This window comes from Gracilinanus agilis, chromosome 3, assembly GCF_016433145.1.
Source record: "Gracilinanus agilis isolate LMUSP501 chromosome 3, AgileGrace, whole genome shotgun sequence".
In the NCBI taxonomy this organism is placed as follows: domain Eukaryota; kingdom Metazoa; phylum Chordata; class Mammalia; order Didelphimorphia; family Didelphidae; genus Gracilinanus; species Gracilinanus agilis.
This window is the reverse complement of record NC_058132.1, coordinates 529822155-529848492: the sequence shown is the minus strand read 5'-3', so window position 1 is coordinate 529848492 and position 26338 is coordinate 529822155. Positions and strand designations below refer to the sequence as shown.

The 26338-nt window shown below is 40.1% G+C and overlaps 1 protein-coding gene across 1 annotated transcript in view; it reads right to left on the bottom strand.

The window, feature by feature from the left end:
• Positions 1 to 14568, bottom strand: part of DZIP1 (DAZ interacting zinc finger protein 1) — a 95429-nt gene extending 80861 nt beyond the window's left edge. Inside the window, exon 1 of the mRNA XM_044670568.1 lies at positions 14110 to 14568. Within this exon, the coding sequence (XP_044526503.1) occupies positions 14110 to 14568 (459 nt within the window). The remainder of the gene's footprint in view (positions 1 to 14109) is intronic.
• Positions 14569 to 26338: the final 11770 nt, after the last annotated feature.

Below are 26338 nucleotides of genomic sequence, written 5' to 3'. Positions count from 1 at the left end.
CACACATAAAAATATACAAATATACATTCTGATGATCCAATCACAGCTAACTGCATTTAAGAAGAAGAGTATGAAAGTGTTGAAAGAGAAAACAACCAAACAACAAAAGCAAAGTCTTTTTTCAGAATATCGGATGGGCTTAAAGCCCAAATGAAGTGAGGTTTGGTATCACTAACATATCTAATATTTATATAGTATTTTAGAATCTGTCAAGAGCTTAATGCAAATTTTCTCATTCAATAATATAGCACAAGGGCCAAAATCAACAGAAAGGTTTTGTATAAGTTATCTTAAGGGCACAAATTCCCATTCCAATGTCTTATTTTGACACGGATGTGGCCTTGGTTTCTCTGAGTGACCCTAAGCTCTGGAAGTTCCTATCTGGAAAGATTCTGAGAATGGGCCCATTAATGAAGTGTGAACATAAATTGTCCAAGAACCTGCCCAGCTTGAAGCAGCTAACCACCAGGATGGTGACTGAATCTGTTGACTACAATACCTCCTAAAGACAATCTACTAAGAGAGTGGTGTCAAACTCAAACAGAAACCAGAAGCCACTAAACCAATAAAAAGGATTCCTACTAGCTACATACCAACTTAGAAAACCACATGGTGATGTTTTGTGTGTTTTACTATAGTTTTGTTTATTTTGTTGAATATTCCCAATTACATCTTAATCTGGTTGGAGACACACTTAGGAGTGTTCTGTAAATCACATGTCTGACTCTTCTGCTCTAAGATATATACACAAAGGTACTGCCACCTGTGTTGGTGAAAGGACGACACATTTCAACAAAATTACAGATCTTGAAGTATTATAATATGTTCGGGGCAGGAGGAAAACAAGGATGAGATGGGAAAGTTGATTAAGATTAATGAGCAGTCATATTCTCCTTGGATAAGGTAGAGAGAAAAGAGATACTGAATCCCTATTTTACTTTTTTCTCCAATCAAAAAGAATAATTTTCTGTCAAAAAGGACAAAACTAAAATGACAGGTTATCAAAACACAAGATAAATGAGTAAGTTGTAAGAGAGATAGCAAGCTGCTATTAACTAGGTTTTTCTAATTATAGTTAGTTGGTTCTAATGAATTATATATAAGGCAAATGAAAGAACTTGTGGGTTATGACATGATAGCCTCCCCTCAACTCCTATGCTGATGTGAGAGGTCCAAGATATGGAATATATGCATTTATTATCAGATTCTTTTCCATGTGTTGATTGTTTCAGCTTTTTTTTTTCTCTTGCCCTTTAAAAAATAATTCTTCATTATATTAGATTGCTCTTTGGGAGGGGAGGGGGAAGACATTTAGGCAATATAAAAATAAAAAAGATTAATAAAAACTTAAGATTAAAAAAACTCAAAGATGATTGCTGACCTAATGTTGGTGATCCCTGGAGAAACTGAAGAAATGGAGAGGTACCATGGGAATTAAGGTGAGCAAATGAGCCAGTTTCAAGGATGGGTAGAAGAAGGAAGATCTTCAAATTCTGGGCCAGTGGGCTCAACATTTAGATTTTCTACAAAAGTCTAAAATGTTAATATGAAGAAATTTCTAAATCCTTAGAAAGGAAAACAGTGGCCACATTAAATAGCAAGGCTCATCAAGTTTTATCAGCCTAACCTCTATTTCTTTTGTGATAGTTACTGGGCTGGGAGTTCAGTGAAATGCTTTTGACATAGTATGCCTGGATTTCAGTAAAAAACATATGACTAAGTCTTTGATGTTATCCTTGTGGAAAACATGGAGACTGTGTGATGTAAAATGGATAATGGAAGATAGCAAAGCTGGATCAACATGGAACTGTTTGAGTGATGACACTCCAAGAGGAATAGAGCAATAACAACCTAGAAGGAGGTGATTGAGTGCTATGAGATACCTACTCTTGACACTGCTTTGTTCAATGTTTTTACTAATGACTCAGATAAAACCAGATGGCAGGTTTATCCAATTTGCAAATGTTCCACAGCTCAGAAGGATAGCTAATAACACTAAATGACAGAATCAGGATTGAAAAAGATTGCAGCAAGCTGGAAAGAGAGGTCAAATCCAATAGGATTAAATTTAATCTGGATAAATTCAAAGTCTTGCATTTGTGCTTTTGAAAAGTAACTGCACAAATAGAATATAAAGGCAACACGTGTGGAAATCAGTTCATTTCAAAAAGACCTAGTTATGATATGGAAGTCAAAAACATCTAATATAATCTTGAGAGGAATTAACAGAAAGTTGGTTTCTAGAACCAAGGAAGTGATAGTCCCCGATACACAATCTAGTCATACCACATGTAAAGTCCTTTTTCCACACTCTGGCATCATATTTGAAGAAGAGTATTGACAATAGGAGATGTACCCACAGCACATTTGACAAGAATGAAGTAAGAACTTAATACTACACAAGGATCAGTAGAAAGAGATGGGAGGACAGGGGGAGAGAGAGGAAGGGCATAGACATGACTGGAGTCTTCCAATATTTAAAAAGTTGCTGGGCTGTATAAAAGGATTATTTGTCTACATTGGAATTAAATCCCTGCAGCCTCAAGCCCTCGACCTCACTTCAAATGAGCCCTTTTAGCCTGATTCAGGCATATTTTCCAGATAGTGCTTCCTACTACCGATGACCCTCTGGTAAGCACACATATCCTACTTACTGAACTTGCCTTTTTTCATGCAGTTTCTGAACCTTCTTGCACAATAACTGCCTTACTATGGTTTGTTCTTGCTTAACAACAATGAAGAGCCATGGAACTTGCCCAGAAACAGCCTATAATGAGCCTCCAATCTATCCCTTCCTATAAAGAGTAGAGATAATTTTTTAAGGCACAAAAATCTACAATCATATAGTTTTTGGAGGACAAAGCCCTTCCAATATCAATATAATTGAAGTACAGCAACGAATTTGAGGTAGCCTGGTGTCCTGGAAAGAGCACTAGATGAGAAATCAAAGGATCATTATTAAAATCCTGGCTTTCTTATTTAATTTGATCTAGGTAAAGTCATTTAACCTCTCTAGCCCTAAATGTACTCATTCACACTATACTTTATCCTAATCCTACTTGCTGTTATTTACCAGCCCTCAGGCCATTTTTTGCCTATCTGCTATTCAGGAAGCTCATGACCTATTAGGGGAAACAATGTTTTTTTATAAAATATAAAAAATTAATATGAGATAACATCAGAGGAGTGGGGGGAGGTACAAATCAGGTGATCAAAAAAGGCTACATATACATGATGGCACTTGATCTAAGTTTCAAAGGAAGCTAGGGCTTCAAAGATACAAAGAAAGTGTTTTCTATGAAGTAAAAACAATTATATGAAGGCATTATAGCATGGAAATGAAATGTTATGTGTGTGTGGAGTGAGCAGAACTAGATCTGTTTATTCAAGGACATCATATTTATTTACTGGAACTACAGTGTCCAAGTGACAACTTTGAAAGACTTGAGGATTCTGGTCAATGCAATAACCCACCTCTAGGCAGAGGGGTCATAGGATCACAAAGGTAAATCTAGATGGGATTTCAGAGGCCATACAATCTAATTAATTCAAACTATTCGCTGGATGATCAAATACTGAAGCTGAAGCTTAAATACTTTGGACCCCATAATGAGAAAACAGGAATCTTGAGGGGGAAAAAAACCTGATGTTGGGAAAGAAAGAAGGTAAAAGGAGAAGGGACCAGCAGAGGTTGAGATGGATAAATAGGGTGATAGAAATAATGAACATGAACTTGGAGGGATGGTGGAGTACAGAAGGTCCTGGCATGCTATGGTCCATAGAGTCATGAACACAAATAAACAACAAAAACAGTCTGATCTCTTTCATTATAAAAATAAAGAAACCTAAGCCCAGGAAAGCTGGAAGATTGGGCAAGATGACACAGCTAGTGAGTACAGGAGGTGAGATGTGACCTATAACTATAATCACAGAATGAGGTTTGTTTTCAGATATAGCCAATTTGTGAATTTGCTTAGCTTGACTACACTTGATCATTAAAGGGGAAATTTTTTATTAATTTGGGGGGGGGAATACATTACAGCTATTGTAGAAGTAAGAGGAAGTATAATACAAAATTTTAAAAGTATCAATGAAACACTAAAATGAAAAGAAGAAAGAAGTTCAGAATGAGACAGTAAGGCATGAAGGAAAGTACTGAAACAGTTAAATTTAACACATACTTTAAAAAACTAAATAATAACATTTCATATACAATTCTTTTTTTCAGGTTTTTGTTATAAAAATTCATAATAAAAAATTCATGTTAAAATATTATATCCAGCAGTACCACCACTGGGTCTGTTTCCCAAGGAGATCAGGGCAAAAGGAAAAGAATCTATATGTTCCAAAATATTTATGACAGCCCTCTTTGTGGTGGTAAAAGAACTAGAAATCAAAGGGATGTCTGTCACTTGGGAAATGGCTAAACAAATTGTGGTAGGTGATTGTGGCAGAATACTACAGTGCCATAAAAAACAACAAGCAGATTAACTCTTCTAAAACTTGGAAAGAACTAAATGAGATAAAAAGAGTGAAACAAGTATAAACAAGAAAATATTATATACAGCTACAGATGTAATAATTGAAGAATAGCTTGTGGAATGTTCACCTCTGGAGAATGAAGTGAAAAATAGAAACAAAAAAGACATAATCTATAGATACACATATCAGTTTGCCAAAGAGTGCCTTCTGTGGTGTGGAGAGGGACTGAGATACAAACAAATTTTATTAATAAAAGTTTTAATGTTAAATGTGAGGAACTGCAAGAAGGTTAGTTTGTCTGGACTTCAGGAAGAACAATATTGCATAATAGGACTAGAAAAAAAAGTTTTGAAGGCCATCAAATGTCAAAGGAATTTGCACTTGATTATAGAGGCAACAAAGTCACTTCTAGTTCTTGAGTATGTGCTTTAGGAATATCACTTTGCTGGCTATGCAGAAGATGGACTGGAGAGGGCAGAGATGAAGCAGGAATGCTAGTTTAAAGCAATTGCAAAAGTTCAGGAGTGAGGTGATGAAAGCCTATAGTACGGGGCGAAGAGGGGTTGGCTATGAGAGTGGAGAGAAGGAAGACAGGTGTTAGAGATGCAGTGGAGGGAAAATCAACAGTATTTGGCAAATGATTAGATATAGAAGGTTGTGGAGGAATTGAAGATGACTTCTAGGTTGTACACTTGGGTGCCCAGATAGACAGTGGTGTCCTAGACAGAAACAGGTAAGTTTGGGGGAACTGATTATAGTTTTGGGCACCCAGAGTTTGAGATGCCTAAGGGACATCCAGATTGAAAAGTCCAATAATCTGTTGGTATTTCTAGACTGGAGGTCAGGTAAAAGACATGGCTTGGGTAAATGGATGTGGGAGTCATTTGCAAAAGAGATGATAATTGAACCTATGGGAGCTGATGAGATCAAGTCAGACAGCATAGAAAGAAAAGAGGAGGCCCAGGACAGAGTTCCGCTTATACACAAATAGAGGGCTGGATGGTAATTCAGCAAAAGAGGCTGCGAAGAAGCAACCAGTCAGAGAGGACCAAGAAAAAAATTTTGTTGTATAATTCAAAGAGAATAGAATATTCAGGGGGAAAGATCAATAGTGTCAAATACTGCAAAGAGATCAAGAATAAGGACCAAGGCAAAGCCATTGGATTTGGTGCCTGGTACAAACTTAGTGCTATATAAGTGGTAACTATTATTATTACTATCATCACTTGGAGAAGGCAGTTTCAATTGAGTGATAAAGTTGGAAGTCAGATCTAAAGAGAATAAAATGGGGACAGCTAGGCGGCTCAGTGGATATAACATCAGGACCAGAGATAGTATGTCCTAGGATCAAATCTGGCCTCAGACACTTCCTAATTGTGTAACCCTGGGCAAGCCTCCTAACCCCAAATGCCAAGCCCTTCCCACTCTTCTGACTTGGAACCAATAGTTAGTATCAATTCTAAGACAGAAGGTAAGTTATTTTTTAAGAGAATGAAACAGAAAGAAAATGGAAGTGACAAAAACAGACAGTTATTCTTAAGAGTAGCCAAGAAAGAAAATGGAAGTCGGTTATAGAACAGTAGCTTCCAAAGACAAGTAAGGGTTTTTTAAATGGTGATGATGATGATGAAGACGACGACGACAACAACGACTTGGGCATATTTGTAGTCAGCAGAGAAAGAATTAGTCAACAGGGAGGTGTTTCAAGTGAAAGACAGAGGGGATAAGAATGAGGGAGCAGTCTGCTGGAGGAGACAGAGCAGCCACTTCAGAAAGAGAAGGGTTACCTCTTCATCAGACTGGTATAAAAAAAAAAAAAAGGAAGAAATGGGAAATGAACCCAAAGTGCCCTGAGGATAGAGAGTAGGGAAGAATCAGAAACTCAAATAATGGTCTCTGTTTTCTCAGCAAAGTATGAGGAAAGGATCATATTGTGGAGGCTAATGGGAAAGGATGATGTAGAGGGCTCAAAGAAAGAAGAGGCTTATAATAACCAAAGAGAGGAAGGGAGATGCTTAACAGAGAACCAGTTTGGAAAATGAAAAGGGATTTCCTTGTTACAATTCAGATTCAATAACCTTAGTATATAGTGGACACAGTGTAGCTGCATGACTTTTTCCCATTCAAATAGGAGTAGAGGAAATGAATGGAGTAAGTTATATAAAATTAGAAAGAAGGAGGGAAACAAGCATATATTAAGTGCTGACTATGTGCCAGGCACTGGACTAAGTCTTTTATAAATATTATGTCATTTGAACCTCACATCAACCCTAATAATGTTCCCATTTTACAACTGAGGCAGAATTAAAGTGACTTGTCCAGGATCGCATAGTTTGTACCTGAGGCAACATTTGAACTCAGGTCTTCCTGGCTCCATAACTAGCACTCTATGCACTATACCACCTACCTGTCAAAGTTTGGCAAAGTAAAAAGCCAACAGGAATAAGAGATTTGAAAATAGTGGATTAGCAGGATGTTAAACTGTTTACAAATTCTTGATATCTTCATCAGGCATAACAGTTCAAACTCCATGATTCAGAACTTTGATATTCCTCTCAGGGACCACCTCTGGGCCTTCCATTTCTTCCTTTTTTGCCTCCTATAGTCACCACTCATCCCTGTTTCCCCAGTTCATCACCTTTGCTTTCTTCCCTTCAAAACAATTAACCAGCTCCACCTCTGAATCCCTTGCACCCTAGTTCTCTTGCCTCATCACTGCTCATTCCTTCCCAGCTCCCATCTGAGGGTGACATCTACTGTCCATCCCCACTACTTAATACTCATGCTACAGAACAAAACTAGAAGTCACACAATTGTGTCAAATGGGTTCCCTCAATTCCCACAATTAACCACTCGCTGTCCAAATCCCCACAATCCCCTCACCACTGAATCTGATTTCTACCCTCATTCTTTACTGAACATTCCATCACAACTCATTTAGTTTCTCCAAACCTCCTTTTCTCTCTTCAAGCCCCCAACTTAATTTCCCTTTCAACAGAGGGCTTCATCTTCTTCACTGAGAAATTGGAGAATCTGGTTATTCCCTATTATTCACATTATCATTATCTACATTATCCCCCATTCTCTTCTCCTGTGCTCTAGTCTAGAGATTTTGTGTCATGGATCCCTTTGGCAGGTCAATGAAATCTATGGACCCTTTCTCAGAATAACATTTTCAAATAATTGGAGGAAATGCTAAATTTAAATTAAGAGCTCAGTGAAAATAAAGACTATGTTTTCCCCTGTCCAAGAGAATGGACTTGGTGAAATCTATCTGGAACCCAGGTTAAGAAGAAGCCTACTCTGAAAAAGAGATGGCCCTTATGCCCTTGCTTCCCTCTGCTTCTAGGAGATTTGCCCTTTTAATCATCTTCTCCCTCTCCATCTTTATTCTCTTCTAATCATTGGCTCCTCTCCTGATTACCTCAAACACCCTCAGATCTACCCATCCTTAATATTTTTCTCTTGATATCTCATCTCATCAGACCATCAATTCCTATCTCCCATATCTAGCTCTTTTCTGGAAGCCAAAGTCCTAGAAAAAAACATCTATACTTGCTATCTTCATTTTGCCCACCCAAAACTAAAACTCCCGCCAGTTACATCAGTAACCACAATTACAAAATTCAAATATCTTTTCTCAGTCTTTTTTCCTTTTTAACCTCTCTGTAGCCGTTGATGCCACTGGCTATTCCCTCTTCCTCTGTGATAGTTTTCTTTTCTGATTCTCCTCCTATCCCTTTGACCATTCCTCGGTTTCCTTTGCCAGATAATTTATTTATATCCCAACTTCTAAATACGGATGTCCCTCAAAGCTTTGTCCTGCATTCTTTTTTTCTTCTATACTCTCTCCTTCCCACATGTTCAATTTTCATTTCCACACAACTTGGCCCATATCTAGATATCTACTCTAACCTTTCTTCCAAACTCCAGTCCCATATCACCAATTGCCTGCTAAAATCCTCCCACCTATACAACAAATCTAGAACAAAATTCATTATCTTTCCCTCTCAAATCCATCTCTGTTCCCAACTTGCCTTTTTCTGTCAAAGACATTACCATCTGTCTAGTCTCTCTGGTCTACCACCTTGATTATCCTTGCCAATTAGTATCCCTCACCTACCATGTCTAATTGGTTGCCAAATCTTGCTGCTGCAACTTCCATAATATCTCTTCTCACTAATACCTAAGGGAATTTTGGGAATTGAGTAAACCCAATAACTCCATTTTGTGATTCAGTTCTGGAGCTAGGTCAGTTTTATTTATTTATGGATCTAGTCTAATTTCTGTCTTGTGAGAAAACTATTCAGTTATGAGAATTGTGAGAAAACTTTATTGCATTGTATGAAACTCGTCTTGCAAGGCTGGGAAGCTAGACAACCTCTTTCTATTGCTTAAAGACCCTTAACTAAGGACCTAGGTTTTGCTGACCAGAAACCTAGTCAGGTCCAAAGATCAACACAAGGAATTTTTTCACAATTATATATCTCAAGTAACCCATATGTCTGTCTTAAAAACTGGTCCTATACTGGTCAATCAGTTATTGGTTTCCATGTTCTTTGACTGAATATATAGACACTTAAGAGAGGAGTAAGAGACCTCTTTTTCTGATTTCAGGGAATCATATCTATTAGCTCTTCCCCTCTCAACTCAAAAAAGCCCTTAATCTTTTCTCTAATTAAAAATCAGATTACCTAATCATGTATCCTGATTTATATCCTATTGTTTTCTTTTAATGCATAAAAATCTGTCTCTTTCCATATTTGAGGTCCAATGCCAAAACTGAGGAGGGTGACTGGCCTTGATTTGTTATACAATTGGCATGCATTGCTTAATAAATTGATTTGTTAGGAAGCTCAAACCTTAGTTTCCTCAGTTATTTTGAATTTCATCGCCACATCCTATAGTTACCACCTTAATTTGGGTCTTCATCAACTCTTGTTTGAGCTATTGAAAGGCTGTCCTCTTTAGTCTTTGGCTTTCAAATCTTTCCCCACTGCAATCTAATCTTCTCTGTTCAAGTACCTGTTTGGCCTTTAAAGTCATTACAGTACCTGGCTCCCACCTACCTTTTCAGTCTCCTTGAATATTATTCCCTTTGCCTCATTCTAATCTATGCAAAGGCCTTTCTATTCATTCTTCCTCACATGTAGGACTCCGACTCTTGTCTCAGTGCCATTTCATTCATCCTCTATGTCTCCAAGCCAATCCTTCCTCAACTCTATCTAATGGAATTTCTCACTTTAAGAATCTGCCCAAGTACTGCCTTCTATATAAAGCTCTTCTTGAGCCCTACAAAATACTAGTACTATCCCTCCCTAAACTGATTTGTATTTATTTTGTATTTGTTCTATCTGTACTCCAGGCAACTGTCTGAGACTAAAAGTTTCAGAGAAGGTATCAATTACACTGGAAGAGGGAATTTCTTTGTTGGGAGTTCCTTAAATCAATAAAGTCACAGGTCTAGTCCCATCTAATCTTATCTCACATTTATATGGGTACAGGTTATCTCCCTCAAGTAGAATACAAGTTCCTCGACAGGAGGAATTGTTTCATTATTCCCTGTAACTTCACTACCTTGCTGTAGAAGATAGACATCCAGTCTCAGAATCAGGGATACCTGAGTTCAAGTCCCACCTCTGATATAAACTGGCTATATGCCCCCTGGCAAATCACTTCATCTCTCAATGTCCTAGGCAACTCTTTTTTTTAAAGCTCTTACCTTCCGTCTTAGAATCAATAGTGTTTATTGGTTCCAAGGTAGATTCTTAAAGGAAGTGAGAAATTCCATTAGATAGAGTTGAGAAGGGACTGTCTTATAGGCATGGAGGATGAATGAAATGCCACAGAGATGGAACTTAAGAGTCCTATATTCCTAGGCAATGAAGACTAAAGGATTTGACCAGGCTTGCAAACCTAGGAAATGTCTGTGGCCAGATTTGAATCCAGGCTCTCCCATCTCCAGGCCTGGTTCTCAATCCACTGTGCCACCTAGCTGCGCCCAGCAATTCTTTTATTTTATTTTATTTTTAATTTTTAAACCCCTACCTTCCATTTTGGAATCAATTCTAAATATAGATTCCAAGGCAGAAGATTGGTAAGAGCTAGGCAATGGGAGTTAAGTGACTTACCTAGGGTCATACAGCTAGGAAGTGTCTGAATTTAGATTTGAAGCCAGGACCTCCTATCTCTAGACCTTGTTCTCAATCCACCCAGCTGCCTCATAGCAACTCTTTTAAGACCATGGGTTGCAGAGGATGCATCGGTCTTCATTGGAGGATGGATAGGGCAGAGAGAAAAGAATAAATATTTGTATAGAGCCTACTGTGTGCCAGGTGAGGCAACTAGATTAACAGATTAACAGAGGTTAAGTGACTTGTCCAGGCTCACACGGCTAGTAGAGTATCTAAGACTATATTTGAATGCATGTCTTCCTGACTCCAGGTCCAGTGGTTATCCACTAATAGTCCCAATGAGAAAAAGACAAATCTTAGCATCTCTTGAGTTTGCCCCTTTCTCTTTATTCATTAAAACCACTAAGTTAGGTCGGGACCTCATCACCTTTCACCTAAACTATTAAAAAAGTCTCTTAAGTGGCCCCTCCTTGCTTCTAGTTTCCTCCAAATCATCTACCACACAGCAGTTAAAAACAATCTACCTAAAGCCTTTATAAGATGCCTTATCATTAATAATGGCTCCCTATAGCCTTGAGGAGTTAGGAAAGCAGTGGCCAGTCAGATGGTGCAATGGATAAAGCACTGCCCTTGGAATCAGGAAGACACATCTTCCCAAATTCAAAACTGACCTCCGACACTTGCTGACTTGTGATCATGGGCAAGTCCCTTAACCTTGTTTGCATCATCTGTAAAATAATCTGGACAGGGAAATGGCAAACCATTCTAGTACCTCTCCCAAGAAAACCCCAAATGAATTCACAGAGTCAGATACAACTGACAGTGACTGAGCATGAACACTGCCTCAAAGATAAAACCCTTCAAAATCTGGTCCCAGCCAATCTTTCCAGACTTACAAACTATTGTTCTTCCTTGGCCATTTGATGATCTAGCCACAATGGTGAATAAGCTTATTTCATTGAGAGATGGTGCTATTTTACCTCTGTCTTTGCCCAAACTGACTCCCATATTTGGAGTGCTTTCCCTTTCTATTTCTGGCTCCTGGAATCCCCAGCTTCTTTCAAAGTTCAATTCAAATGCCAATTCCTCCAGAAAGCCTTTCTGATACCTCTAATTCTTAGTTCATTCCACCCTGGAAATTACCTTGTGTTTTTCTATTTCTTTCTCTTTCTTTTGCTGTATCCAACCCCAACTGCCCTCTAAAATGTAATGTCTTTCTGCCATGTACATCCCATATCCAATTGCTTGCCTTCTCAATGATGGGGAGGGAGGAAGGAAGAGAGAATTTGGAACTCAAAATTTTTTAAGAGGTTAAATTTTGTTTTTACATTTAATTGGAAAAAATTAAATATTTAAAAAATAAAATAAAATGTAATGTCTTTGAGGGTAGAGACTAGTGTTTTTGTCTATTTCCTCAACATATAATAACAGTATACAGTGCATAGTAGGATACCTGGTGGAGAGGGCCTGGTAGATAGTTTGAGTATTTGCTGAATTGAATGATAATTGAGGTAATCTTTAAAATTCCTTTCAGCTCTAACTATGAAATGCTGGTAATTACAATGTAACATAATAAATGATCAAAATAATGCCCTGGAATCATTAATAAGAAGTTATAGTCTGCTTTAAAAGACAGGAAAACATTCATTTATTATAGAAAAAAATTTAGTTTAATCTGGAAAACTTGGCTATCCAGAGAATGTGCCCTGGTTCCATAGATAAAGGTTTTCATGTACTTTAATAGTAGTCCTGTTAACAGAGTCACTGATTCTGTAAAAAGAGAGTCATGTGGTCTATCCGTAGCTTGGGAGTGGAGGGGTTGGTAAGGAGAGTTTTCACTGCACCTCTAAATTTTCCAAACAAAACAAGTATTACCAATTTTTTCTCATCAATGTTATTTTTTTAGTCCTGTAGGCAATTTCACACATTCTTTTAGGTCCTCTCCAAAAGACACACATCCTCTTTAAATTATGGTTCATTAATAGACAGCTAAGCAGAATGGTGAATAGAGCACTGGGCCTAAAGTCAGGAAAACCTGAGTTCAGATCCCACTTCAGACACTTTTTAGCTGTGTGGCCACGGACAAGTCCCTTTGTCTTTCTCTGTTTCCTTGATTATAAAACAGAGATAATAATACCTCATAAGGTTGTTGTGAGAATCAAATGAGATCAAATAATTTACACAAAGTAGTTGCTTAATAAATGCTTATTCCATTCTTGGTAGGGATCTGACTAATGAAAGAATTATATTTCAGATACTCTAGGTGAAATTGTTTATGTAACCTAGTATATATAGCCTTAATAAAAATTTATGGTTTAATCTGTATTTCAGAATGATCTCTAAGAACTTTTAGATGATTTTTGCGCAGTTGAAGAACATTAAGGACAAGGGTTCCAAATGATTTTTGTTCTGAGAACCTTTTTCAATAATACCACCACAAGTAAAACATGTGGTCAACCCCCAGGGTAATTAAATATGCTTCTCATAATATTCATAAGCAAATTTTCCTGATTTCCGTACCATTAAAAAGTATTTAGCACAGGAGGGCCTAGGTTCAAATCTGACCTCAGCCACTTCCCAGCTGTGTGACCCTGGGCAAGTCACTTGACCCCCATTGCCCACCCTTACCAATCTTCCACCTATGAGACAATACACCGAAGTACAAGGATTTAAAAACAAACAAACAAACAAAAAAAAAACCAAAAAAGTATTTAGCAAGAACCTCTTGGACCACCTTTGCAATCAGGAACCACTAAAAAGAAACCACTAATTTAGGATATACTTTTCAATTTTATCAATTTGAGGCCCTTTATTTAGATTTTTCCCAGGGGTAATTTCTATAGACTTTCTAGGGTGAGGAAAATGTGACATCAAGATCGACTTACAATAAATACTCCAATAATTACTTTCAGCTCATCAACTTCCAACTCATCGATCAGTAAGCATTTATTAAACTCTTACTGTATGCTAGGCACTGGTGATACAAAGAAAAAGAATGTAACAATCTCTCTTTGAGAAATAACAATAACATTTGAGGGCAACAAGAAATCCTTGAAAACTGAACAGTTCCTGATCTTTGGAAAATTCACTTCAATTGCAATATATATGTACTTAATTTTCGTTATTTTATCAGTCTCAGCTGGGAGAGAGAGAAAGCTTTCTAGCACTATACCTTGAAGGTGTTTCCAATAAAAAGTCATACCCTGCTACTGTTCAATTTGTCATTCATCCATTGGATTATAATAGAAGGGTCTATGCACCATCTGTTCCTTCAACCTATTCCGCAGAAAGCCCTGGAAACTCCTGCATTCATAGAAACGGACTATTTCTCTATAATAGGATACGCTTTCCAAGGAAGGCTTGGAGGGAAAAGCTCCCCACCTCGCCTAAGCCAAGAAGGCATCTCTGTACAAAATAAATAAATAAAAATTGGACTTTTCAAGCAAAACATTAGGGCTTCCACCCAAAAGGCTAATTGAGGGCAATTGCCTACCTGGTAATAGCTGGCTTTTGCCTCAATCATCATCTGCTGGGTGGAGATCATCCTCTTTCTTCGTTTGCACTCGTCCTTCAGCACCTTCATCTCCGCAGTCTGTTTCGCCAGCAACTTCTTGCTCTGCTCCCCTTCTGCTAGGGCCAGGCGTAGCCTCTCCTCCAAGGCTTGCAGCTGGGCAGTGAGAAACTCCTGCGAGTGCAGCAGGTACTCGATGGTGAATTGAGCCAAGCGGACGAGCTTCAGCAGCACCGGGTCCACACCGGTTTGGCAGTGATGGCATTTCTCATCCTCCAGCTTGCAGAAGGTGATGTTCATGATGTTCTCCTGCAGGGTGATGAAGTCCAATTCACCCGCGACCTTGTCCACGTCGATCGCGCTGAGCCGCCTCCAGTCCACGCTCTCGAGCCGAGGCCGGAACTGGAAGAAAGGGAAGGGCCCCGCTCCGGCTGAAGCCATGCCGGCCACCCCAGCCCCTGTGGAGCGGGCTGGACAATGCAGCGTCGAGGTGGTGGAGAGCGCGTGTCCCTCTGTGCCGCTGACAAACGGATAGTAGACGTGCTTATGGAAGGGCTGCAGAGGAGGAGGACGGAGAGAGAAAGAAGGAGAGAGAAACGGCTACGACGGCTGGAGGCTGGCCAGGAATGGGAAGGGGCGGTTAGCGGGAGACTGCCCGCTGGGACCTCCGAGCCGTTGCACACCCCGCCTCCTCCCCGGTGGGCTCCAGCCAGCCAGCCGCCCGGCTTCGTCTTACCATGGTGGTGCGCCAACCTCTTGGCTGCAGAAGGGGGCGGGCGCTGATGCAGCCTGCTCAGCACAGGGTCTCCGCCGAGTCTTCTCTCTCCTCGACTCTTCCAGCCGCCGCCGCCGCCGCCGCCGCACTCTCGGTCCCGGGAAGAAGGCTAGTTCCCAGGCGGCGGCGGCGACGGCGGCGCTGGCCTATGGTCCGGGCGTCCTGACAGTTGCTATGGCAGCGCCCCGGGGTTGGGTGGGCCCGGGGCAGGCCGGGAGGCTGCTGCAGGAGCGCGAGCCACCTTCCCTGCAAGAAAAGGTTGGGGCTGGCCAGAGTGTGGTGGGCACGTTGGCGGCTGACGATCCCCACTCCTGCTCTCCCTACACCCCACCCGCAAAGGGAACTGCAGCTTACTAGGAGTCCCCGCCTCGCCCAGGAAAGCGCAGAGCCAGCGCTCTAGCTTCTAAAAGAAATGCTGTTTGCATGATTCTCGGCCACATTTTGGGTTCTGGTTCCTGGTTCCTGCTAGCTGGCTGCCACCTTCTTGATTTTGCCTTTGTCCAGTTCAGTGTAATCAATTTTTAAACCTAGAAATATATCCACTCACCTTTGGCTTTGCACAAGCTTTAAAGCTTTATTGCGGGGAATGAATAATGTTTTGAATGGCCCGAGTAGGTGAGTGGGGAGGGTGATGTGAAGAGAAATCCTGGGTTAATATTGCTTCTAATTTAGTAGTAAAGTCAGAGATTTAATATATGGCATTTATTACCCAGGGAGTTAGCTTACCTTGAAAGCAACATAGAGGAGGATATCAGGAGTGGGGCAACATAATATTGTTTCTTATAAACCACATTTTAAAGACAAAAAAGTCTGCTCTACAGAGCAATCAGTACTGTTTTGTTTTTAGTAAGTTAAATCCCACCTGTTAGAAGGGAAGGTTTAAAACCTCCAGTGGCTGTAACATTAGGGGGAGCAATTTTCCAACCTTTGCTAGGATGCTTGTTTTGGCTCTGAGTAGTAATCTACTATCTACAGAAAGCACAGATTATATTAGGCCCTTATCCATAGCACTTAGCCTACTCCAGTTTGTAGAAGTTGCCCATTTGAGCAATGGAATAATAGGCAAGGAAGACAGAACTTTATTATGCTGCCATAAAATTTTAGCTTTATGCAATAAATAACCTAATTTGCTCATGTCTTTGTGACTTTTTAAAAACTACATCAATAAGTGAGCATAATTTGGGATTCTAACTCTCCTAAAAGCTTTTTTCATGGCTTCATACCACAAGTAAAATCTAAAACACATCCAATGAAATGAGGCACAATTTCTAATTATAGGCATTGCTAGATTATATATACTTATCAAATTATTCTATATAGTATTTCAGATATTCATGACCACACTGTGATACTGACTATAAAATTTTAATCAGAAATAAAGTTTATTGGAGAGACCTCCAGGAAGTGATGCAGAGCGAAAGGAGCAGAGCCAGAAGAACATTGTACACAGAGACTGATATACTATGGTAAAATCAAATGTAATGGGCTCCTGTACCAGCAGCACTGCAATGACACAAGACAGCTCTGAGGGATTTATGGTAAAGATGCTACCCACATTCAGAGGAAGGACTGCAGGCGAGGAAACATATAAGATAAACAATTGCTTGAATGCATGGACTGAGGCGGACATGAATGGGAAATAGACCCTGAACAAGGACACTTGTTACAACCAGTGGAAATGTCATGGGTGGGGGGAGAGCGGGGGGTGAAGGGGAAAGTAGGGGCATAAAGTATGTAAACAGATTAAAAACAAATATTAATAAATGTCTAATAAAAAAAAATTTAAAAAAAGCCAAGCTTTGAGGTGAGGAGGAAGAGAGGGATGGGAGACAAAGGAGCTATCCAAAGAGAGAGTGCTAGGAAATTTTTAAGAAAAAAAAAAAAGGATGCTGTCATTGGAGATGGGGGTAGGAGGTAGCAAAGTAGACTCCATGGAGGGATAGATACTTGAGCTGAATCTTGAAGACAACTAACAGTTCTGAATGGCAGAGAAAAGGAAGGAGAAAATTTCATCCACAGAAGATAGTCTGCAAATGCACTAAATCCATTTCACCCACTTTTTGGAATCATCCTTTTTATTTGTAAAACCTTGGTTTCTATGCAAAAAAAAAAAAGAAAAGAAAAGAAAAGAAAGAAATAAAGTTTATATGAATTTTTATATCTTATGTTTGGTTTTTTAAAATTACATTCACTCATAATCACCTAAGGAATCTTTCTTCCTCCTTGGGTTTGCAAAGAGATTTAAATTATATTTAAAGAAAATTACAAAACAATTGGTACAGTAGATGAGGACCAGGAAAACCTAAGTTCAAATCCACCCTCAGTCACTCACTAGCTATGTGAACCCCTGTTTGCCTCAGTTTTCTCAACGGTAAAATGGGGATAATAACAACATCTATGTCCCACTGTGGTTGTAAGGTTTGAATAAGACATTTGTAAAGTGCCGGGCACACCATAAGTGCTTAATAAATGCTTATTCCATCTACTTTCTCCCCAAGGTCATTATAAATTTCCCTTCCAATAAAATAGTTTTTCGAAATGTCGAAAAATAAACATAGGGGGTCAGATGGTTAAAAAATTATAGTTTGGGAGATAAATATGATACAGTGGGGGGGAACAAACAAGCATTGTAATGAAAAATTTAGATTCTATTCCCATTTGTCCATTCTCTATGTGACCTTGACCAAAAGCACTTCCCCTCTGTGACTCGATTTTCTCATCCTTAAAATGAGGTAAACACAGACCTTTTATTTTATATGTGTGGTCTTCATCCTTCCAGTTTCTGATTGTAGTCAGATGATCATAGACTAGAATTGAAAGGACTTTTTAGAAGTCAACTAGTCCAGCCAGGAAATTAAAACTCATAGCTGTTAAATGACTTGCCCAGAGTCATAGAGGTAGTTAATAGCAGAGCCAGAATTTGAAAGTAACCCTTCAGATTCAAATTTTGTTGATTTTTACTGCACCTCACTGTCTTGTTTTTCAACTTTCTAGGCTGGCTTGCAGTTACCATAGAAACAAGCACTTCCAGGAAAAGCCAAACCTAATGCACAACTATATGTAGTGCCTAGATCAATAATCCAGAAAAGGATGTTTTGTTTTTTTCTTCTTCCTCAATAACTAGAAAGACTAAGGAGAAGAAAGATAGTTAATAAAAACAGGATAAGGACTGGATCTGGGATTTCTGCAGTATGGGGAAATCCTGGCTGAGGAAACTCCTATTAATGCAGATCAACATATTCTCTGGGGTACCTATAGCACCGTGAAGTTAGGTGAGTTACCCAGGGTCACACAGCTACTATGTGTCAGAATTAGGGCTTGAATATGTTTCCTAGATGTTTCAAATTTCAAGAAGTTCTCTAGCCACCACACTCAGCCTTTCAGATTGATTCAGATTCTATCCTAAAGCCCGAACTTCCCAAGAAATTATATTGTTTGGAGGGAAAGATTTTAATCTTTGAGAAAAGTCCAGGAAAAATCAGGAAATGGAGGAATGAATGTTGCAATTCTTAGACCTACTCGTTCCTCCTCCAGTCTCCTGCCTTGGCAATGGAAAGATGTGAAGAAAAAAGACACTCGTCCTGAATATTTAAGAAGGAAGTCTCTAAGTGGAAGAAGAGAAGGGCAGGGCTCATAATTAATCAGTGGATGCTTTACTCATTTCTGTGAATCCTTCACCAAGACTGCCCCTGTGGGTTCACAAAATGGCTGGGCCAGGAAAGAGGGGAGAAAGCATTCTCCTTCCCAGGCTTTTGCTCATCCCCACGGAGCTTCCCATACAGCTGGGACCTTAGTCAGAGGAACTCCCTCTCCTGGGTGCAATGTGCACCACACCACTTAAGTACCGGCCCTTTCCAGCTTCCCCACAGAAGCATCTGCCCCCAAAAGACAAAGGTTGCAGGGAGGGGAGTTCCGGTTCAGATTCTAGTCCGCCCCCTCCTCCCGCGTCTCCCAGTTAAAAGGAGGGCTGGGAATAGAAGCCACGGCCGCCACGCATGGGGAGGATGTGAATGTAGAGAGAGCAGCGCGGTAGATCCGTGCCAGAGAGGCGAGGATGTTTTAGGAGGCAGATTCTGGCAGGCTTCAAGGGAGCCCAAGCAAACAGCACGATTCAAAGGCTGAACTCGCTGTTGTAACACCTCCCCAGTCTTTCATTTCCCACTCTTGTCCCCCTCATCCCCACCAGGTACCCTAGTCTAACAACTCCTTCCTAGTATAGTAGCAGCGACCTAGCATCCCGGCCCGGCAGCTGGAAGGAGCATAAGAAGAAAGAAGGGGGTGAAATGCAGCCATGCAGCTGGCGGTTTCCTCCCGGGGGATATACCCCCAAGGAAGCAAAGAGACTTGGGGGCTGGAAAAGGCTTTCGGTTGCCTCCCTTTCTTTTGGATCTGACGATGAACTTGATCCTGTAAGGCTGAATTGAGGAGAAGTCGAATGATTGATGCCTTACCCTACCCTCAGGCCGCCTGGAGCCGTGGTGAAAACAGCTTCCCTTCCAAACTCAGGCTTCTCCACGCCCTCCCTTCCGTTCTCTCCTCTCTTCTACTTCTCCCCCTTTTCTGCAAGCTGGGCTGAGCTTGTGCGCATACCGCCGCACTGAAAAATGCTCCACCAATCCAGCCTCTTGTTCAGACACGTGGTTCCTTGTGCCGGAGTTGGATGCTACTACCCCTGGAGAACACTTTTCCAAAAGAAATCGTGTACAGACTTGCTTTAATTGGGCTTGGAACGAATCAAGTCCTGAGCTAGACTTCGATCCAAAATTGTGAGGTAGATGAAAACTGCCTTTGGCACCATCCCAGCTTCCTCCACCTATCCTGGGACTTCAGTTGCCCCCCTTCCCACTCATCCCTTTCCCCCTTAACACAAATATGCCCTCTCTGGTTGCCCCGTAAGTGGAAGCCTTTTCCCTTTGCTTGTACTCTATTACATTTAAGATGTTAACTAATAATAGCCTTAGGGTGGTGCCATCTTCCAGAAGCTTTTGTATTTGAATCATAAAACCCCATGGTTGGAAAAGATCTACTTAGTAACCACTTAGTTTTGCAGACGTGGGAACTGAAGCTCAGAGTGTTGAGGTCCAAAGTAACACTGTCAGTGACTAGAGTTCAGATATCCAGGCCTCTGAGGGATGGTGAAGTTTAAAAACATTAACATCATCTAATAATGAAATTTCAATCATGTTAGGAAATAAGGAAAATATTTGGGGGCAGGACTCTTATCAAATCAGGCTACATCTTCACCACCTGCTTCAGTAAGTCAAAAGAATGGTCTTGAGAGTTTTTATAAAACTTCCTTCTGGTCTTGCTTGTTACTGTTTCACCTTAACAAGGACTGATAGGATTTTCCACTAGAGTTCTTATAAATTTTTAACTTCCATTTTTTAAATGATTTCAAAATATATACTAATGGTTTTTTAATCATTAATTTTTAATTATTTTAAAATATGCTATACTCTGGTTTTTACCAGCTAGTTTCCTGTTCTGACATAGATCTTCCCTTTCTGCTGTTTGTTCTTTGGTCTGTAAATTATCATCTTTCCTTATTGAAATTCCTCTTTGAAATTCCATTGTACTCATCCTGCTTATGTAACCAAAAAATGTATATAAGATTGTTGAAACTGCTGTTCAGGCTCACTGATTTCTGTACACATTGAATCTATGCTTTGATCATAATAAACATAAATATATATGCTATACAAAAATACTGCTGGAATGTTTATTTGAATGTGTAAATGTAGAGTTGAAATGAAGTGAAAAAATGCTTTGAATTCAAAAAAGATTCCAAGCTTTCTGCCTAACTTCTTTAAGGAAATACACCAGGGCAGAAGTATAAGGTATTATGAGATGAATAGTTCTAAAGTAGAAAATGAAAGCAACTTCACAAGTTAAAAGATTTTTTTTTCAATAAAGCTTAAATGTTGTAGCTATAGCTATTATGCATCTATGGTTAGGTTTTGTGTGTGTGTGTGGACAGGGTTTGCCAATTTGACATAAACTAAGCTTGAGTACATAAAAAATGTGTGGTTTTTAATCACCTAGTCAAATTTTTCTTTGTAATGTAAAAGTTTAAATTTAGGTTTTATGCTAAATATGATAGTTATAAAGTAATATTGTGGTCACTGAATTTAAAATATTATAGCTTATGACAAAATGACTTTTAGCAGCTTTATTTACAAAGAGGTGGAAAGAGTTAATGTGAAAAAATGTAGCTAAAGAGAGACTTTAACAAGCCTACCAGCCCTTTTCTGGTGAAGTGAGGCCAGCCCTACGCCCCTTGTCCCCACGTGGATTCCCCAGAAGTCCGGGTGGTGTCTTCAAACAGAGCTCCACCAATGCAGACTCTTCCAAAGCCAAGGCAGGAATCTCAGCCCACTCACCCAGCAAACCAATGCAGGATCCAGGGAAAGGTCTCCTCCAAGCCAAGGCAGGGATCTTCAGAACCAATCTCTCCAAAAGTCAGGATGGGAATGAATCCTAGACCATGTTGGTCTCTTTTTATACCCCCTTTTTCCACATCATTTCCTGCCACTTCCTGTCACTCCTCCTTTTTCACAGAAACAAAAGGAAGGGAAGTGGCCTTTGGAGTTGTCAGGTACTCTAGTAAGTAACATGTGAACTCTCATATTTAATGGTAAATAGGGGTACTTTAAGTTCTTGATTTGATTAGCTAAAAATAGGCAAAGAGAGAGTTAATCCTATCTTCACAGTAATATAGTCAAAATATTCTCCTAGGAGAATAGGGTTAATTAGATTCTTTTGGAGAGTTGCTGTTGGACTTTTTGAAAGATATTCCTCCCTTTAAGATTAAAGTTTATAGTAGCTTAGAGTTGGAACAAATCTAAGAGGTCATCTAGTTTAACCCATACCTGATTGAGAATACTTTCTATAGAATATTTGGCCTGGCTTTCTTCAAGTCCCAACCAAAATCTCACCTCCAAGAAGCCTTTCCTGATACCTTGTTAATGCTAATGCCTTCCCCTCTGTTGATCTCCAGTTTATGCTAAATCTATCTTGTTGGTCCATAGCAGTTTACATTATTTACCATGTGAGATGCTGGAGGGCAAGGACTGTCTCTTGCCTTTCTTTGTATCTCTAGCACAGTGCCTGACATATATAAAGTACCTAACAAATAAATGTTTGTTGACTTGACCTGGTCATTCAGCTTTTGCTTTTTAAAAACTAATTGTTAGGTAGTTTCCTATGACATCCAGTCTAAATTTGTATCTTTCCAATTGCTGTACACTGTTCTTAGTTCTGTCCTTGGAGGTTCAAGAAAACAAGTCTAATCTTTTTTCCAGATGACAGCCCATCAGACACTTGGAGGTAACTATAGCCTATCAACTGGATTTTCCCTGCTCTAAACTTTACTTCCCCAGTTATTTCAGTTGATCCTTATATGGCAGAAATTCAAAGCCCTTCTTCACCATCCTAGTTCCCTGTCTTTTGTTATAGGTAATTTACAACTTATAGAAAGGGCTTATTATAGTGAAAGCAGGCAGACCAAGCTAAAACCTGTCTGGGGCTGTGAACATTCTAAACTCAGAATGTTCGGAGAGGTCTATCCCCAAAGACTGAGAAGTGACAGTTTTGCCTGGGAGAGTTTTGTACAGGTGGCATCTGTTCAACTAAGCCTATGGACAAGTTTGGGATCTCAATAGAGGAGTTTGAGCTTCAATTCAAGAACTAGGTAAAGTTGGGTGCTTTTCCTGTTATTGGTGGATGGCAAAAAGGAAGCCTTTTACTCTCTAGCCCTCTTTGGATTAATTTGCTGTGTTTGAAGTGTTCCTGTGTCCCAATTACATCTGGATATCATCTTGGATGTGATTTGTGAGATTCCCAAATTCCCTTTTCCCCTGCAGCCCTGTCGGTGCTGGCTGTCTAGAGTTAGTGTAGTGTAGCCAATCCCAAGCCAACATTCCTTTGACAGTTGGTTATAGACTTTAAGATTTTACCTAACCCTCTCCCTTCATTCCCAGTCCTTAATCATTAAACAAACTTTTATAAACTTCCTAGTAGTCTCCTTCCCAGCCATCAAGAATCCACTGAGTTTAAACTGTTTCCCTGGCTATATTGATTTCTAGTTACTATTTGTTTCCCCCGATAAGTTACATTGTGTTGCCCCTCCCTAAGCAGCTGTGAAGCTGTACTGGTGTTTCCACTTTCACTCCCTACCTATTTCCCCATTACCCTAAGTTATTGTTAGTTTATTGTCACCCATTCTTTTCAGTTGAGACATTTTATTTTTTTAGTTTGGATGCTTCCCAATTCTTCAGTATTCTTTCTAATATATGGAACCTCAAACTAAGTACCATGTTGAAATGGGTTATGATCAAGACAGAGTAAGCAAGTAAGTAGTCCTGAACACTGTACCTCTCTTAATGCTGTCTAAAGATTACATTAGAGTTTCTGGTTACCATATGTAATAGGTGTTCTATCTGGATCCCTGCCATGTGTGTGCTTGACCCATCTCACAAATATAAGATTACTCTATATGAAAAAACACTCAAAAGCCAAACTGCTATGGTTGGCTGGATACGTTCTTTTATGAACTGCAAAGGTAGATAAAGGAATCTTTCAAAAGTTGTCATGGAAGCAGTTAGGTGGTTCAAAGGATAAAATTCTAGGTTTTTAGTCAGGAAGACTCCAAGTTCAAATCTGGCCTCAGACACATATCAGCTGTGGGACCCTAGGAAAGTCACTTTATCCTATTTGCCACAATTTCATCTTCTGTCAAATGAACTAGAGAAGAAATTGGCAAACCATTCCAATATCGTTGCCAAGAAAACCCCAAATGGGGTCAGGAAGATTCAGACACAACTAAGCTACAACAACATATAGCTTTTCTGGGTAAGACTTCAAGCAAAAACACCTGTATCATGCCAGGATATATCTATCTATAAATATGCTCTAATTCAGGGGTTGGCAACGTATGGCTCTCAAGCCATATCTAGCTCTTTTGAAGGCCAGATATGGCTCTTTCTGCAGGAGCCATAAAGTCAATTTTTTTTCAGGCGCTGTTACAGGAGCACGCACTGTTACAGGAGTGTGAACTATGAGCACTCTACGGCTTTCACAAAATTACATTTTAAAAAATGTGGTGTTTATGGCTTTCATGGCCAAAAAGGTTGCCGACCCCTGCTCTAAGTGATATGCTTTAATAGCACTTCCTTTCTTTTCTCTTTTTCCATTATTGATCCTTGGAGCTTCATTGTCCCAGTCTCTGATGTTCAAGGAGTTATGAATGTATAGATAGACAATAACCATCAATGTGAAAAGATGAACTCTGACATGGAAAATTTGCTCCTAAGGAGGAAATATGAATATAGAATTGTTATTGGGAAATCTGGTACCTGGAACCAGCTTACAACTAAGGTGAGGGGCATAACCACTGGAGAGATAGCTGCTGTTATGGAGAAGGCTACTAGAGAACATAGCAGGTTAGGTCCAGATAAGAGAGGAACTCACCTGGGGTATGAGAAGCCTTCAGGATCCCACTCTCAGCATGATTTAGTCTTCTTTATTATATTACTAATACTTCTCCTGGGAGTCACTCACCATCAGGTGTAATCATACCAAGGAAAGGAGAGTCTAGCTTGTACCTCCAGTGGACAGTTTAAAACCTGAGAGGAGGCATAGAGCTAAGGGGCAGCAAGTATGGTCCTGAAATGAGAATCCCCCATTCATTACCCTTGATCCCCAGGATCAATTGAGAATACTAATAAGAATTCAGTGAATGGTGTTAAACTGGTAAAAACACAGAACTATTAAATAGACAGGAAAACCACTCTTTAATCATGGATAGGAATTCAGCACTGTACTCCTGGGAGTGCCACCATGCTAGATGACAGCTCCAAAGAGCCATTAAAATTGGGAAGCTTGTCCGGGTTAAGATGGCGGCAGAGTAAGAAGCAGCTCTTAACCTCTCCTGACCAAAACACACAAAACTCCTCAAGGGGACATAAAAACAAGTCCAGACGAACAGAGGAACCCCACAACAGGGCACAGCGTGGAAGGTACGTGGAATCGAGACATTTCCAGGCTATAAAGGGCTCTCACTAAATCGCGGGCTGAGCAACCGCCCCACCCCCACCCACTCCACACACAAAATCTAGAGCTCTGAAGCCAGCTAAAAAGAAATAGAGCAAATTTGGGGCACCCATCGAGTCATTGGCAGCTCCGGGGCCTGTTCCTGAGAGCAGCAAGATTTAAGGCCCCAGTAAGCCAAAGAACGCAAGCGAAATCTGAGCGCCGGAGCAGAGAGTGGACGCTGGGCGCAGAGCGCAGCCTGAGCAGAGCACAGGCACGGGCAGAGGCGTGGGTGGAGGCAGACACAGCCAGGAACTAAAGCTCTGAAAACCTGAGTGGGGAACCAGTGCAGACGGGTATACGACTGTGGAAGCAGCGCCCTGAGACTTGTAAAGGAACCTCCTGCAGAGGATCAAGTAAGGGGGTCCACCAGGGGGCTTGACCTTGGAAAAAAACAGAACTCAGACCTCAGGAGCCAATAGACCGCGGACAGACACTGAGCGCGAGGATAAACCTGAGAAACTGCTGGGCTAATGATGGCTACCCAGACTCAGGAAACTCAGAAGAGAAAGAATAACAACAACAAAAGAAGCCTTTAACACTCGACAACTTTTAAACAGAGAAAATCCAGACAACCGAGCAAACAGAGGAGGAGAACAAACAAGCATCCGGACCCTCCTCAAATAAGGAAAACTCCTCACAAGCTATGGAAGAGTTCAAAACTGAGATTTTGAGGAAAATGGAAGAGATCTGGCAAGAAAATAACTGTTTAAAAGGTAAAATCTTGCAATTGAACACCAGAAATGACCAGATTGAAAAGGAATACCAGAAGATTATGGCCGAAAACCAGAAGATTATGGCCGAAAACCAGAAGATCATGGCCGAAAACCAGAAGATTATGGCCGAAAACTGAAAGATTATAGCCGAAAATCAATCCCTAAAGGCTAGAATCGAGCAATTGGAAGGTAATGATCTCTCAAGACAACAAGAACAAATAAAACAAAGTCAAAAGACTGAAAAAATAGAAGGAAACATGAAATATCTCAATGAGAGAGTGAAAGACCAAGAAAACCGGTCTAGAAGAGACAATTTGAGAATAATTGGTCTTCCAGAAAAACCAGAAATTAATAGAAACCTGGACTCCATACTAAAAGAAATTATTCAGCAAAATTGCCCTGAAGTCCTACAACAAGAGGGCAATATAGACATCGAAAGGATTCATAGAACACCCACTACATTCGACCCAGAGAAGAAATCGGTTAGAAATATTATTGCCAAATTCAAAAGCTTTCAAGCAAAAGAAAAAATCTTACAAGAAGCCAGAAAGAGACAATTCAAATATCAAGGAGCACCAATCAGGATCACACAGGATCTGGCAGCCTCCACGCTAAAAGACCGTAAGGCTTG